This window comes from Priapulus caudatus, unplaced genomic scaffold, assembly GCF_000485595.1.
Source record: "Priapulus caudatus unplaced genomic scaffold, Priapulus_caudatus-5.0.1 Scaffold156, whole genome shotgun sequence".
Taxonomy (NCBI): domain Eukaryota; kingdom Metazoa; phylum Priapulida; class Priapulimorpha; order Priapulimorphida; family Priapulidae; genus Priapulus; species Priapulus caudatus.
In genome coordinates, this window is record NW_014577217.1 from 399,507 (window position 1) to 416,312 (window position 16,806).

At 39.8% G+C, this 16,806-nt stretch overlaps 1 protein-coding gene across 1 annotated transcript in view; it reads right to left on the reverse strand.

Moving 5' to 3' along the window:
• Window positions 1-2,545: 2,545 nt before the first annotated feature.
• Window positions 2,546-16,806, reverse strand: part of LOC106806371 (rhophilin-1-like) — a 24,607-nt gene continuing 10,346 nt past the window's right edge. The window contains exons 2-16 of the mRNA XM_014808291.1: window positions 15,279-15,394; window positions 14,603-14,731; window positions 13,948-14,023; window positions 13,656-13,733; window positions 13,393-13,517; window positions 13,103-13,211; window positions 12,537-12,686; window positions 10,029-10,127; window positions 9,679-9,835; window positions 9,137-9,250; window positions 7,804-7,998; window positions 7,270-7,346; window positions 6,749-6,901; window positions 5,237-5,354; window positions 2,546-4,295 (exon numbers count right to left, since the gene is read on the reverse strand). Coding sequence (XP_014663777.1) covers window positions 4,078-4,295; window positions 5,237-5,354; window positions 6,749-6,901; window positions 7,270-7,346; window positions 7,804-7,998; window positions 9,137-9,250; window positions 9,679-9,835; window positions 10,029-10,127; window positions 12,537-12,686; window positions 13,103-13,211; window positions 13,393-13,517; window positions 13,656-13,733; window positions 13,948-14,023; window positions 14,603-14,731; window positions 15,279-15,394 — 1,914 coding nt within the window. The 3' untranslated portion in view covers window positions 2,546-4,077. The remainder of the gene's footprint in view (window positions 4,296-5,236; window positions 5,355-6,748; window positions 6,902-7,269; window positions 7,347-7,803; window positions 7,999-9,136; window positions 9,251-9,678; window positions 9,836-10,028; window positions 10,128-12,536; window positions 12,687-13,102; window positions 13,212-13,392; window positions 13,518-13,655; window positions 13,734-13,947; window positions 14,024-14,602; window positions 14,732-15,278; window positions 15,395-16,806) is intronic.

Consider the following 16,806-nt stretch of genomic DNA (forward strand, 5'->3'; position numbering starts at 1 on the left):
TCAACCTACATATCAAGTAATACCGCCGCCCCCTGTACATCAATCAATGCGCGCTGCAGCGGCAATAATTGTTTCTAGCTACAAGAGGCGCAGACGTCTGGGCTCATCTGGGTGCTGTGCTACGGTTATGACGTACAATTTCCAGTAGTGCGTATGACAGCATGTTGTTAGGCCAAGATATGGAGAATATCGCAGTTGCGTACACATCATTGTTTAGGACACCTGCACTATGCTCCGCCATGCGATTTTGTTTAATTTTATTAAATGATACTTGCGTTTCACTTCGAATTTGTGTATAGATTCAGCATCTATGTTTATCTATCTGATAAAAGATTTTTTCAAATATGAGCATGGATCTCGGCCAAGTATTATTAGAGGGGGCGGAGTCTTCTCGCCTTCCTCCCGCTGCTGCGCACTTAAGCTCCCTTGCTCTCATTCCCCCTTTACCTCCGATGCTCCCCTCTCCCTGCCTTCGACGCTCTCTCCCCCTGCGCATCCACCTCATCCGCTTTTGCTACACATCTCGCACGACGTAATTGTACCCGTTCGCCGCAATACACACCGTATAGGTTTTCCTGTCCGCGTACTGCAATTACTACTCTCTTCTCTTCTCTTTATCTAGGGGGGGAACGGGTATTGTTTGAGGACGCGGGATTGGGCATTTTATAATTACTGGAACTGGAAATGTCAGATAAATTTTCGTGATACGGAATAGAGTCCATCGTGACGTGGGAAAACTCATCTAAAGATTGTTGGGATGCTGAAAATTGTGTCAATTCGTTGGAATTTCAATTTTGCGTAATATTTTTTAAATATTTTTTTTTTAATTTTTTTTATTAATTATGGGCAGATAATATACTATGTAAATATTAGTATTTTATGTAGTGGTTGAAAACTAAAGCTCTGATTTCTCTGAATAGTCTTACAGTAATTTCCTGAAGCTGGATTGGGACTTTTTATTTTACTGGGAACTGGATATGGGTGTTTTTTGGCTGAAAAGTGGGAATTGTACCCCCCGTTCGCCCCTCATCTTAAGACTTTCTCTCTCTTAATTATATAAAAAAAAATAAAACCCGGCGATGATGCTTTTATGTCTGCCTCATAATGCTTTCTTCGCTATGGCCTGAGTGTAAGGCCGTCATAGAAAAGTCTAATATATAGTTGTCTTAATATTTCTATGGTAACAGCTTTATGTTCGCAGCAAAGCTGGTAAATGGATTACGCACGCAAAGATTAATGATATATGTTAAGATTGCAAGATGGAGAAGTAAATATTTATATATTATATGGTAGGCTAGTTATTATTATTTCGTTAACAGTTACATAAGAATAAAATCTAATTTAAATAGGCTATAGTTTTGGTGAAGAATGGCGCGTGAAAGGTGATAATCATATCAAAAGATGGCTATCGTCTGAAATGCCACGTTAGGTACAGGCTAAAATCCAAGTAAGTATATTCAGAGCAGTTGCTCAGCTGTGAGTTAACAGGTGGCATTGCAGGTTGGCGCAGACACAATTAGTGATTAGAGAGGGCGTGCCAAGCCAGGCTGGCTGTGTTTGTTGCCTGCATGCCGAGCATTCACTGATTCATCATTTAGCTTCAGGCCCTAGGGGGCACGGGTGGTAATAGACACTTGTTTAGAGAAATTCATATGATTTTAGGAGGCTAAACGCTTGTTCAACAAACATTTGCTTTGGCAATTAATCTGTGCAGACTGTAGCCTCACATGACAGGCAGGTTGGGCTTTAATAATAGCAAAAGGGGCAGTTCAGTCTTTGTTAACATCAACAAATGCAAGTGTTTAACCCTCCTCTTGAGGGTCAAAAGGTTATCCGACATGTACTCTATGCGCATGTCAGTGGAAAGCATACTTCATGGTCTTTCATAAAGCTCATAAAAATGCTTAGGTTCACCGCTGAAACAAAAAGTTTTGCTCACATCGGCTCGCGTCACATATGTCCTCAGAAAATGTCTAAGAATTCCCTGTGCCGCATTGACCTGTGACGCTCCAATTTCAGCACGGTGATGGCTTTTCTACATGATGCTATCACACAACTATACGCGAGCCTAGTCGAGCGTTTATAGATTTGTGCGCATATTGCTGCATTCTCGCTATATCTTAGAGTAAGGGAGTGATCTTCCCTTCTTCTTACAGCTCTTGACCTTTAGACGCTTTGACCCCCAGCTTCGACATCCTAACTCGTTTTCGGATTACCCCCCCACGTCCTGAATATCGTGACCGTACGTCGAGCGGTTAAGATTTGTGCCCAACTGTTGACGGACGGACGGACGGACGCTCGGACGGACGGACGATCATGCGATTCTACAAGCTGCATCTGACTATATCAGATGAGCTAAAAAGAGAACTGTCGTAGTCAGAATGAAGGCTGTATATGGCTCAAAAGTGCCTCAAACACCATCTCCTGCTATCTACATTTTCAAAATTTCCGAGGGGAGGCCCCCTATAACCCCCGTCTGTTTTCCACCCACTCATGGAAATCCTGGATGCGCCACTTCAGATATCGTGTAAGAAATACAGCAATGTAATATTTACACATACGTACGCATTTATTAATGAAATAATTGTCAATAAAACTAAATCAAACACAACCCAATCATTTGAAATTATATAAAAAGGAGAGATACACATATGTATCTAGATATCCTGCTAGGAAGTTTTCTTAGGAAAGGTGGGATGAGAATGTTTCATTACACTGCAAAAATAAATCTATTCTTTAGATGATTGGTAAACATGATAAATATGAAACATCCGTGTTTATATAACTATGGATACAATAGTAAGTACGAGCTTGTGTAAGTTATTGATAATGATATTAAATCGTGTAATCTTATGAAAATTTAGAGCTGGAATGCATGAGTCAGAAAGAACGTAGAAGATGACGTAGATAAAATAAACAGTTGGCCCGAAATTCGATTAATTATACGTTATACTCACTCAAGATCAATAAAAAGTAGACTATGTAGCTTAGTAATATGATAACATGACAACACCACGAAAAGAATACACAATATAAGTAATACTGTTATGGCGCTATACACTAAAACAAACATGGAAATAAATAATTTAAAACTTGATTGGCTTATATTATAATCCTAAACATAGATGTAATACTGTATATTATCTACTCAACCAAAACCTATTGCATAACAGTGATATGAATGACCTACGTTGCTTCAATACTCATTGCACGTTTGATACAACCAAAAATTTGACTCACTCTTACTCTACGGAGACATGAGATTACATTACTCTACACTCGAGAGGAACATTCTAATACAGTTGCAATTAGAGTAAAATCAAGACTTCTCGTGGCACCAAAACACTTTCGAGGCACTAGGTGGCAATAGGCAGTATGTGGACTTGATAATAACTGCAGCAATGAAAGCAGTATTTTTTCCCAGAGGAAAAAGATAAAAAATCTAACTAAAAACAATGTCTACAACCATTTCTCAATTAATAGGATTATATGCAAATATTATGCAGTAAAATGCATTCGCTAGATTGATATATGTTGTTACAATTCATAAATATATAATAATAAGGAAACCAAAGAGTCACCGATCACAGTGCGGCCAGTATGGACAACTTCTTTTTAAGTAGTGGTAGTATGTGAAGTAGAGGTTAATCACACACCAGCTCTATGTGATCTGATTTCAATAAAAAGAAATGTAACAGTAATTAAAACTTTCATCCCCTGTCATTTAATGAATGTTTCCTTTAGCTTTCAAATGTTTGGTTAAAAAACACACACACTAATGACTTATAGCATCACTAAACCAGACGTATTTACATAACATTTCGAGGCAGCTGTTTAATAAAAATATCACATGAAAATCACAATAGTCGCACCCTTAATTCGCGACGTATGCTTCGATGGATTAACAAAGTTCTGGTCATCGTACATCAACGGTGTCGCATATCTCTACTAAGAATGTCATCTAGATCTGCATCACTGCTAGAATGGGAATGAATGAGAATAAATCACCAATTGCTTCCTCACGTCAGCAATTTTGATTCGCATATCTATCCATTGCCAGTAAGACGTAGAGTCCATCTATAGCGTCTTAAAATTGTGCGACGACATGTGTGGGTGTCCTTTCTCTTTCCGAGACAGCTTCTTGAGTCCTGCCAGTGTAAAGATGCTCGCATGCTTAAACGACCGGGAATCCGAATTAATCCCACTTGGCTTGCTAACTGGAGTGACAGGCAGACTGACTGATGTGCTGGTGACTGGCTTAGCATCCACGGTATCCTTGGCTGGTGATACAACTCCTAAAATAGAAGCATGCTTGTCTAACGTGTTCACAGAAAATGCTCACAGATAGTGCATATCTCAATTAGTATTGGAATACCATTGCAATTTTATCACAAAAAAATTAGTACTTCTACTACTAAAACTCATGAGTAACTCATCCATGAGTGTTATAACATTTTGTGTACAGAGACCACCATAATGAATAGCAAAAGATTACTCTATGTGTCTATAGTCATTTCTGATTCAACACAGGGCATGGCCATTTTTAAAACATGAATGGATATCATGATGGCCATGCGAAAGATTCTGCAATATTGATGGCATCTTTGGATTTTTTTCATATCAAATGTGATGACATCTCCAGCTTCTGGTATCTATAGTAATCATGTGAAATTGTGCTTAGTATTTACATTGATATCTCACACGAGACTCACTTGATCAGCTCCAGTAATGACATGTAGATATATCTTAACACATAATGGCATTCTCATGTGCTTGACAATCAGAAGCACGATGTCAGGAACATCATAAATAGTTATGACAAACAACTAACATGAGTCCAAAATGTCATAATTATTGCACAACACTCCATTTTAAAAGTTATATTTTTGATTTAGGATGTCATGACAACTTACGATGATTCTGACAACAAAGACCAGGATGACACCTCTGGATTTGCTCAGCAAATGCTTACGTTAACGTATGCGTAGAGATCACGATAACATCTTGAGATTGTCAAAGAAATAGTGATTACTACCTCTATGCAGAATAAACAATTATGATGACATCAGGAGGATTGTCAAGTAGCAGTGACGATGTATAGAACCCCGTCGGCTTCGTGATATTACTCATGGCTTGATCAGCAACAATGAGAACATGTACTGAACAAGACCTTTACAGGATACGTGGTGACACTTCACAACGAGATTAAATGCTAAAATACACTAATTATTCTTACTGATAATAAGGACATCTCCGCAGGCCTTCAGCAGGTCAATAACCTCATTGTGTCGAGACCACTTTGTATCAGTTTCTGCGACTCCCACTATTCGATCCCCTGTTTTGAGGCCTCCAAACTGTGTGAAAAATGTAGATATTTATTACAAGTTTGACAGATTTTTACCGTCATGAAATCATCTGTGCCAGTTATCCTAACTCAGCAAATTTCAGGCGCTTCCTATCACAATGACGAGTGTTGCTACCCATTATTTCTAAGTAACAATTCAGCATACATATGAATAATGCATGATATTACCAGAATTACTCTCTAATATCATGCACTTCTAATACGAACAAGAGCCGCAGAGCGTCTGGGCTCATCTGAGGTCTGTTGCTACGGTTATAAACGAAACATTTAAGTCGTGCGTAGTGACACCTTTGTTAGGCGCAGATATGCAGATACGCAGTTGCGTACACATCATTTCAGCAACCTTCTGCATTCTGCATACCTCCCAAATCCCATTGGTTGATACAAATCGCGTGCCTGAAACTCCAACCCTAACCCTAACCCTATTAAAAAAAATAATAATTTAATTGTTGTAAAAATTATTTGTTGTTATGAAATTGTTGTAAATAAATCATGTAAATATTTACCTTAATTAGAAAGAAATAGTTAAATTTATAAAGATAGAAAAATACAGAAAACAGGTAAATAATAAAAAATCTGATGGGATTCGATCCAAGGACCTTTGAGCCGTAATCCTGTGCTGTAGCCGTTCGGCTATCAAGGCATATTGGCTTTCCAGATTATGGATGTGCCATGAATATGAGAACACTGTGACATCATTGAGGCAGTTCAGGAATCCATGTTTAACCCTCCTCTTGAGGGTCAAAAGGTTATCCGACACTTACTCTTCGCATGTCAGCAGAAAGTACATTTCATGGTCCTTTCAATAAAGCCATAAAAATGCTAGGTCACCGCTGAAACAAAAAAGTTTTTCAATCGCTCCGTCAGACCATGTCCTCAGAAAATGTCTAAAATCTGCCCTGTGCCCCATTAACCTTTGACCTGTGACCTCCAATTTCGGCACAGTGATGGCTTTTCCTACCATGATGCTATACACCGACTATCACGAGCCTAGGTCGAGCCGTTTAGATTTGTGCCGCAATTCTGCATATTTCCTCCCTATACCTAAAGTTAAGGAGAGAATGTTCCCCCTTCTTTTACACCTCTTGACCTTTGACCTTTGACACCCCCCCCACCCAGCTTCGACATACCAACTCGTTTTCGGATCACCCCGCCACGTCCCGAATATCGTGACCGTACGTCGAGCCGTTTAGATTTGTGCCCAACTGTTGACAGACACACGGACGCACGGACGCACGCACACACGGACGGACGCACGCTCATGCGATTCTACAAGCTGCATCTGACTATGTCAGACGAGCTAAAAATGAGAATACATATTAAAACATACCTGTGATCCAAATATAAATGTTAATTTAGGATACAAGAGATTGAGGTACTTACGTCTGCTATTCCACCAACATCCACACTTGACAGATGCACAGGAGAGCTCTTGACAACGCTGAAGCCAAAGTTTTGGTCGGCTGTCTCCCGACTCAAAATCACAGTCCTGGGTTCAGACCAGCTATTGGTTGCATTGAAGAGCAGTAACGGACCCTGGTCGGAAAGCAGCAGAAAATGAAACAAGTTCAAGACTATGATGTCTAAAGAATTAGGATTTGCAGGTTCCTTGCATGAACCAGATGTGTTTTGAAGCATTGTAATTTGGAGTCTGCTTTCTATATTCACTTTAAAGTTTTTAAACCCTAATAGATTGAGAGAAAATATAACAAGTTGGAATTTGCAAGAAGATTTCACGATTTATTTTCATTGTTTTTTTTTCTTGTTTGTTGCCTTCAATTATTATAGGCACTAAACTTGACACATTTACAGAACGCTTAAGTCTTATGTACACTGAATTATCAGCAATATCTTGCAAAGCATTGTCACACACAGCCGCTCTTTCGTAAAATTGGCACACTTACCAGTTTTCGGAATATATCGTATACTTTAAATTGAGAGAGCTGTGGAGGTGTTGCTGCAACCTTGGACATGGAATGTGCTATAGAAAAAGAGACTGCATTTATGAAAATGCTAGACAGTTTCTTTCATCATTACAGCTCATACAAGTATAATCATACAATCTATATTTACACAAACTATCATTCAATTATGACACCATATGTAAAAGGTCCATAGAGTTACGAACACTGCATTAATTAATACCCATTAAAATCTGTGGGAAAAGTGAATAAATGCATATCAAGTTTCCTGATAGCAACTAGAAGAGAAAGCACACTGTGGGCCACGACAGCGAGTTTATCTGAGCCAAAGACTCACATACTGCAAATGCTTAATCGCCTGTAGCCTTTATCCAATGTTCGACAAAACCATGTACATACTCTACACTTTCCACTTTCCAGTAAAACTCACTTATAAACATTTTTTTAATTAAATTAAAATAAAATTAATTAATATTATATAATATAATTAAATTAAAAGTCAAGCTAGGACCTCACCTGCGATCGCCGGAACGCTGACAACTTCCGAGAAGTCATCCTCCTCCTCCATGTCTGCGTAGCTGTCGAGGCAGCGGGCGTGCATATGCTGCAGCAGTGCCTGCAGACAGGTGGCGCTGTGCAGCTGTCGACACAGCTTGTGCAGTCTCAGGCTTTCCTCGGCAAGTATGGTCGCCTCCCGGTAGTGCGCTTTCGCTGTAACACGATGCGCACACATTACAGAATGAACGCTCTGTACTATTTGCTATTAGATTTAACAAACAGTGCAACACCAGTTATATTCTCTACAGATGCACACACATTACAGTATGGACGCTCTGTACTATTTGCTATTAGATTTAACAAACAGTGCAACACCCTGTATTATTCTCTGCAGATGCACACACGTTACTCTATGCAGCCACTTACTAGCCATTTATCTAACGTATTTAATTTTAATTTAATTTTCGTGCAGTAGATACTGCTCGCATACTGTACTGCTGGGAACGAAGCACGAGTGGGCAAGTGCAAATGGATGTAAATTATAACATGTTATTTACTGACGAGTATGAGACCACCTCAGTCACCATACTACCTACTGTAGCTCACCTTGGGTGTGATAGAAGAGGGAGGGGGGATATATAAAGCAAAAGTATATATTATGGGAGAACTCCCATTATATAGCATATCTCCCATTATATACTCTTGATAATGATATATGGATAAGTTTTGATGCGAAAATAAATGCTTCAGATCTGAAAGTCTGAAATCTTGACGAGAGATGGCGCTAAGCCTAAATGATCGCCATTTTGGTTTTCGAATATCGCGCAAATATAAACAATAAAATATTCCAGCCAAATTACTGTAACGAGGAATCTAAAACCATATTACACGTATATAGGTATGATTGTAGAGTTGTTAACCAGTTAGACGAAATAAACGTAATAGGACGTTGTTATCTCTCCCATAGGAGTAACAACTGTTTTGGGGCTAGCCTTACACATTCACATACCAAAATTTAACAAAATCGATTGAATTTATATGGCCATTTTCATTTTTGCCAAAAAATGAGCGTGGCTCAAAAGTAGGTCGACTGGCGTGCTCCAAAATAGGAAGTTCAAATCTTTCTTATAGGAGTAACAACTGTATTCAATTTGAAACACGTGGGTCAAACGGTTCTTGAGTTATCGTTGATCGTAGCCAAATGTTGACGGACAGATGAATGACACTCCATGGCAATAGCTCATCTTGACGATGTCAAGGCGAACTAAAAACAGGTGGAACAAGTGAACTTCTCTTCTGTGTAACAATAATTGTTCAATTTTCATATGAGGTACATGAAATGGCCACTTACCTATATTATAAATGTCAGCCGTGTCTTTGGGTGGCAGGTAATTTCCACTGATACCATCATGGTTTGCCTCACAGGCCTGAGTCAGTGCCATCACTAAACTATGTAGCTCAGAATCTGCACATAAATTGAATATTGATTTTTTACCTATGTGTGAGAATGAGGTCACGTGGTCACACAAGGCCATACATAGCCTGACGTATATGACGACACGACTCTCTGCTTTCGTCGTATAGGTATTTAGTACCTACACATACCGACTTACTAAGAGCTAAGGCATGTCCCTTTATTAAAACTAGAACGTTTGGAAGTGTAATAAATTGCATCATTGCAACATTTTTACCTATTGCACTGTTAACTGGTCATTAACTACACAAAAACTGAGCTGAACCACGTCAAAACTTTCATATTTATACTGCTAGCCTCACTATGATACTGGGATAGTCCTAAAATTCAAATCAATTATGAAGTATAGTATGTAACACTACACACATACATTCATGTACATGAAATGCTTCGAAACAACGAGATATGGTGCAACAGACCTTTGTAAGAAAGAATAGCTTTAGCCATGTATAAGTGTGATAGAGCTCTATAATACTCTGCTTTCACATTCGCCATCATCATCCACGAGGGTGGCACCAAATCTTTCACAGTAGACTCAGCTGTTGAACGATGAATGGCAGAGAACTTGTTTGAAACCTGTAGAAACAGGAATTATTTCGCTCACTACAATCAATCATCATCATCATCATTTTCAAATTTCTTGCATAAACTACGACAATTATTCTCCGAGTAAGCAAATTAAGTATCTAGTTTGCAGCGGCTTTTTGCTTGAGGACACCTCTCACAGTGGTAGAAAGTACTATGAAGACGACAAACAGTTAACACTAACCATTGCCGCTTCCCGAGCGATCGCCACAAGCAAATGAAAGTCCAGCACTTGTTCAATGCCGAGAGTTTGCTTCAAAAAGCAGCACTCATTAGCTTGAGCCTGAAATACAAGCAGTAGCGACGTTACCAAATTTCACATTTGCATCTTTATGTTCCTGTCCCATGCATTCTTTTCTTCAGGTAAGAGTATGGGCCTAAAATAACCATTATCGATAATAATCCAGCCTTCGTGAGAAGAGACTGGCAGACTGCTATCATATCATTAAACTCTGATGTTGTTGCTGCTGCTGCTGTTGCTGCTGGGCTGCTTGTATGTGAGCAGGCTGCTGCAGTGGTTGTGACTGTGAGTAGTTCACCACTGGATACCCTGTAAAAAATGACAGGTATCAGCATTTATGAAATATCAACAACAGACAACAAACGGATTTAGGGAACAGATACACAACTGCCACAACAACAACTTTGCACCTCCACATCAAAAGGCACTTGCATTAATTTATTTTAGTTTCTTTTTATAGATTCCAGTTTATAAATAATCATAATCACCGTAAAAAAAAAACTCAACCGTCCAACCACGTTAAAAAGATTTTTCAACAGACGAACGAAATTTGTCATATGTGTACACTATACATATTTACTTTAAACTATCAAACTACTTACTTTACTTTACTTACTTTTTTAAGTATTTTTTTTATTTTACTTATAATTTATATTTATTTAACAAGGAAAACTTGCATGAGGAGTCAGAGTGTGAGCATGCGTCAGCACACCAGCGACGGCTGGACGTGGCAGGCGGGGCGGGCGGGGCATGGTGACGTACCTATGTACTGCGGTCCGGCCGTCGGAGGCTGCGGCGGTCGCCCCTGCGACCCGTTCTCCGCCAGTGCATGCTGGGATAGCACGCTGACAGGCTGTGGTACATGACCCATCGGGTACCTGGTGATCGGAAAGTGTAATGTTGCAAAACCATAGTCACAGTTGAAAGTTCCACATTGCGACATAGAGACGTAGAGGGAAGTAAATGCGGCAATGAAATGATAAAGAGGGATGTCTCGCAAATAATTAATTAATTATTAATTAATTAATAATTACTTAATAATACAAGTGCCGCATTAGCGACAGTGCTCATCTGAGGTCTGCTGCTCTACTGTACTCGCTTTCGTTTCTGCAAAAGGTTGAAAGCCTGTTCTATCGCTAAACCGGCTACGTCATCATCAAAACTGTGTAGCATAGGTATTAACACTAAAACTAAACCCTAACAATGCATCCTACTTCATACCTGCTCGACTGTCTTATATATTCGTGTCATAATGTATCACTAGGCCTATAGTTGCCGCGAGATGGCCCGTGCAAGTGTAATCAATAATCAAAGATGGCATCGCCCTTCGTGCATTGGTGATGAGTCAAGAAAGTAGAGATAACCTAATTCCATTGAGTTGCTAAAATTTACAAGCTAAAATCAGGCAGGCGACAAATTCGCTCCGCTGTGAGTAATAAATTAAACACATCTGCATTGCAGGTGTGCATGTTTATTAGAAAAGTGCCAGTTCACCCCCATGCATGAGTAATGGGTTGCCCCCCCCCGGTTTTTGCCTACATTTCGGATGCCCGGTAGCCACGCGAGCATTCAGGGTGCTATTAATATACAGACTGCTTTAGAAAATAATATGATTTAAGGAGTGTAAACCTTGTTCAACAAACTTTTGTCTTTGCAATTGAACTGCAAATGTAGCCTCACATCCAAACAGGTATGGGCTCTAATAATAGCAAAAGCAGTTCAGTCCTTTGTTAACAGTCAACAAATCCATGTTTAACCCTCCTCTTGAGGGTCAAAAGGTTATCAGACACTTACTCTTCGCAAAGCACATTTCATGGTCCTTTTAATAAAGTGATAAAAATGGTAGGTCAGTGCTGAAACAAAAAAGTTTTTCACTCTGTCCGTTAGGCCATGTCCTCAGAAAATGTCTGATATCTGACCTTTCTCCCACTGCCCTTTGACCTGTGACCTCCAATTTCGGCACAGTGATGGCTTTTTCTACCATGATGCTATACACCGACTATCACGACCCTAGGTCGAGCCGTTTAGATTTGTGCTGCAATTCTGCATTTCCTCCCTATACCTTAAGTTAAGGAGGGAATATTCCCCCTCCGTTGACACATCTTGACCTTTGACCCTTGACCCCCAAATTGGTCATCCCGAGTTCTTTTCACGATCCCCCCATCACCCCCCACCACGTCCCGAATATCGTCACCGTACGTCGAGCGGTTAAGATTTGTGCCCAACTGTTGACGGACGGACGCACGGACGGACAATCATGCGATTCTACAAAGCTGCATCTGACTTCGTCCGATGAGCTACTAAATATAATATAAATATAATTATTTTATACAAATATAAAATAAATATAATAAAAGCATGGCACTGTGACGACTATGATGCAGCACCATTCAAAGATTATAACAAAGATGGTGTTTCGCCAAGTATTTCAACAATTAGATGGGAGCTCACCAGCATTATGGGTATCAGCATATCCAGGGTGTCCGCCTTCATATCCGATGATGGAGCAAAGCTAAAGTTTTCTCGCAGATATTTCAGTGCCCCTGCTGCTCTCTGGAAGTTGTCTACTGCAGCCTCCAGCCCCTCAGTACAGCAAAGGTTCTGTTAAATTAAATCATATCTATATTATAAGAGAGGATAGGCCGATTTTCTGACGCGGTAATCTTCGCCGCGGTGAGCATCAACCCCACGCCACTGATCTCAATGTATAGCCCGTGTGTCGAACACCAACATAGGCTTATCCATATTTGTTAAATCCACCCATATTTGTAGATATAATGACGATAAATAGGCCTTAATACGGGCGATAATTTTAGCAGTGGGGTGATGTCAGAAAAGTAGAACAGTCGAATTCCCGCGAATGTAGCCATCTAGCGGACAAAAGCCAAAATTTGTTCATACCAGGTTAAACTATGCCAAATTTATAACTTTTTTTTATTATGCACTCAGCTGTCAGTTGAGTCTCAAACTCCTCATGCAACCAAAACAATATAATCTGTAATAAGAGTACACTATACCTGTTTTGCTGCAATTTGGCTGTAGATAGCAGCAATGTTAAACATAAGGCAACCTTTCTCAAATGCAAGTGACTTTTGGCTAGCCGGTGCTCCCGTTAATGAATCATACCTGTAAATACGGCCTGTGTCAGAGGCTAATGAACTAGTCATTGCTCCAGTGCATAACTCTAACTAAAAACACCTACAATTTAATGCAGAAGTAAAAGCATATGTATTAGTAAAAATAAATGTAGTCATAGTCACACCCTTTGAGACACAATGTGATAAGTTTGTCAATACTTAACACTTACCAATTAAATAGCAACCTCAGACCGAGTTCATCACTGTAGAATCGTTGCTCTATGAAATATAGCAGGTTGTAGTATTCAAAGAGAAGTCCTATACCGTGCGAATTCTTCATGGGTGTTCGGACAGCCTGGAAGCATTGGGTTTCTAATTTTTGCGTGGTAATCTTAGCACTGTTAGTGACAGCACAAACGAGTATTTAATTCTTACTGCACAAGCTTCTGACACACAAGAATAATTACCTGCAGCCAGCGCGACTACAGCATACCTGTCTAATTTCATTGAGTTCATTGATCTGCTCCTCATAGCTCTCAGGTTCTTCGTGGTAATGGTCTCTGATCAAATCCTGTGAAACAAAACTGCTATACAACCATGCAGCTAGCACAAGGACGAGAGCAACAACACACTCCTCAGGCATTATTATTTATTTATACCCCACTTATTTAGATAATTATCTTCCTCTAACCACCATCGCTCTAATGCCAACATGACAGTGCTCTTTGAAGGTTACGTACAGTAAGCATCGATATCCCGGATTATAGAGAGGTGTATGAACTCACGTTGAGCGCTTGTGTGAAGTCTACTGTTTGTGTTTCCTTCAGCGCAAGTGGAACCATCGGCATACTAGGGCTAGTGCTAAAACAAAGGAACGAGATATTGTTGTAGTTATGAACAAAGGTGTCGCACTTTTCACTTCACTGCATCACCCACTCATCCATATCTACATGCTGCCAGCTCACAGCTGTGAATATGCATCAATTATTGGATGTAGCAATAAACTTGATCGCCTTACCTTAACTTCCGTCTTGAGTCTCTAGTTTTCCCAATTCTAATTGATTTTCTAACTACACACGTGCACGCATACGCACACGAACACGCATGCGCACACACACGAACACGCATGCGCACACACACACACACAACACATGCACACACACACACGCGCGCACACACACGCACACGCGCGCACACACACGCGCATGCACACACGCACGCACACACACACACACACACACGCACGTGAACACACACACACACACACGCACACACACACACACACACACATCCACACACACACACACACACACACATCCACACACACACACACATCCACACACGCACACCCTAGTGCTTCATCTACCATGTTGATATTCTATAAACCACAGACATTTCCTATCATTACCCCCCTCCTCCCCGAGAAGTTACTGCGTGTACCTGTCACTCTGGTAGACAACGACATCACTGTTAATATCTGCCAGTTCGTCTCTCAAAACTTGTAAGTTAGAGTTGGCAAATATCAGCTCTACATTGAGACTCTCTCTCGACTTCTTGTTCCTCATCACACTGTGAATGTAATCCAAAATATTGTTATATGTTGCCGATGATGGAAACTTAAAGAAGAAAATTAACACTAGTGCCAAGCATCAACTATAGTGACCTATACCTATACATGGTAATGTCTGAAATTTGACAAGTCTACTAATGAAACACCTTGGTGTAAGATCTGGTGAAATCATGTAAGATCATTAGTTGCTGATGGCTACCTGATCATGGGCCTTCCCTTATTAATACTGTACAAGCATAAACACTGTGGGGAGTGCTATGAGTGTAGCTCAGTTCCATTAATTAATATCTAATCTGCTAATCTGTTAATACTCTTAATATCTCTTAATACATGTATTATTAGCCCGTGATCTCACTGACACACACACACACACACGCACACACACACACTACACGCACACACGCACACTACACGCAGGCACGCACGCACTTCAGTTTGACGTACTGATAACTAATAAATATTCTCGTGCTAAAAGAGCGAGTATACTGTTTACACAAACTTGGCAGAAATCTTTGCAGCAAGAGGAATTGTCTCAAGTCAGCTCACCTGTACATCTTCTGTGCCCCATCCTTCAGCATCAGCTCTTTGTTCATTTCCTGGTTAAGCGTGGCACGCCTCATCTGCAGCTGACCTCTAACTGTCCGCAGGTAAGGATCAGAACCCTGCAGAATCAACACAGCCATTAGAAAAACCCACGCGTGGGGGCGACATCACTCAGGAGTGTATAATATCAGATCAAGAGTGTAAATAGAATTTGTCATTATAGACTCCTGATAATATAGATAGTGTATTATGTATAGTCTATATTATACACTCCTGATAATATAGATAGTGTATAGTCTATATTATACACACCTGATAATATAGATAGTGTATAGTCTATATTATACACTCCTGATAACATAGATAGTGTATAGTCTATATTATACACTCCTGATAACATAGATAGTGTATAGTCTATATTATACACTCCTGATAATATAGATAGTGTATAGTCTATATTATACACTCCTGATAATATAGATAGTGTATAGTCTATATTATACACTCCTGATAATATAGATAGTGTATAGTCTATATTATACACTCCTGATAATATAGATAGTGTATAGTCTATATTATACACTCCTGATAATATAGATAGTGTACAGTCTATATTATACACTCCTGACGACATGACTAATGAAGGTCTTAGGAACACTGATAATAATGATGGAATTTTTTAGATTATGAATTAACCCTGAAAATAGGATGACAGTCCCTATGAGGGCCTTTTTCTGGTTAATGGATATTGATAAATGAGGATATGAGTGAGCACAAGCACTTGGAACGTTTCAATAATAAAACGATGGTAAATAGACACAAAATGTATTTACTACTAAAGTCTTAATGTTTCTGTATTCTCTCTCGCCTATTATTACTGATAATTTCCTGTAAATGCCGTTCAAATGCTTCCCTGCAACACACACGTACGCTGCATGCACGCCGCTGCGCACAAACAATGAAATGAGTTGTTTTTTTTAAATTTTTTTATTGTTCCTTGGACATTCTGTTCCACTTCCAGCCTACCTTTGGATGAGATTTACTTATAATAAACAGTATTACAGAAATAAAACAAGTGCCGCGGAGCGACAGCGCTCATCTAACGTCTACTGCGGTGACTCTGTGGTGGAGTGGTGGGATTTTAGTAAACCCTGTTAGTCCCAAATGTGTTCACATACACGCCGAAACAGTGGAATGCACAGGAATGGTATCAGGAACCTTCTCAAAGGAATGTTCGTTGGGATCGTTATGAAAGTTGCCACGACATGGCGCGTACGTTTAGGCTCGACACTAACTTTTTTTTTCAGTGGCCCGATCGGGCCACCAAAATCATTGATTTTCAATTTTTGGTGGCCCGAAAATGAAATCTGGTGGCCCGAAAAAAAAACAAAGAAAAACATTATAAATCTTTATTTCAATCTCGTATTGTATATTATTTGTAATATTACACAATTGAAAATTGGGCCGTCTGATGCACTTGCACAAGTCTTTAAACAAACCCCACACAATGGCACACACTGACATTGATGAT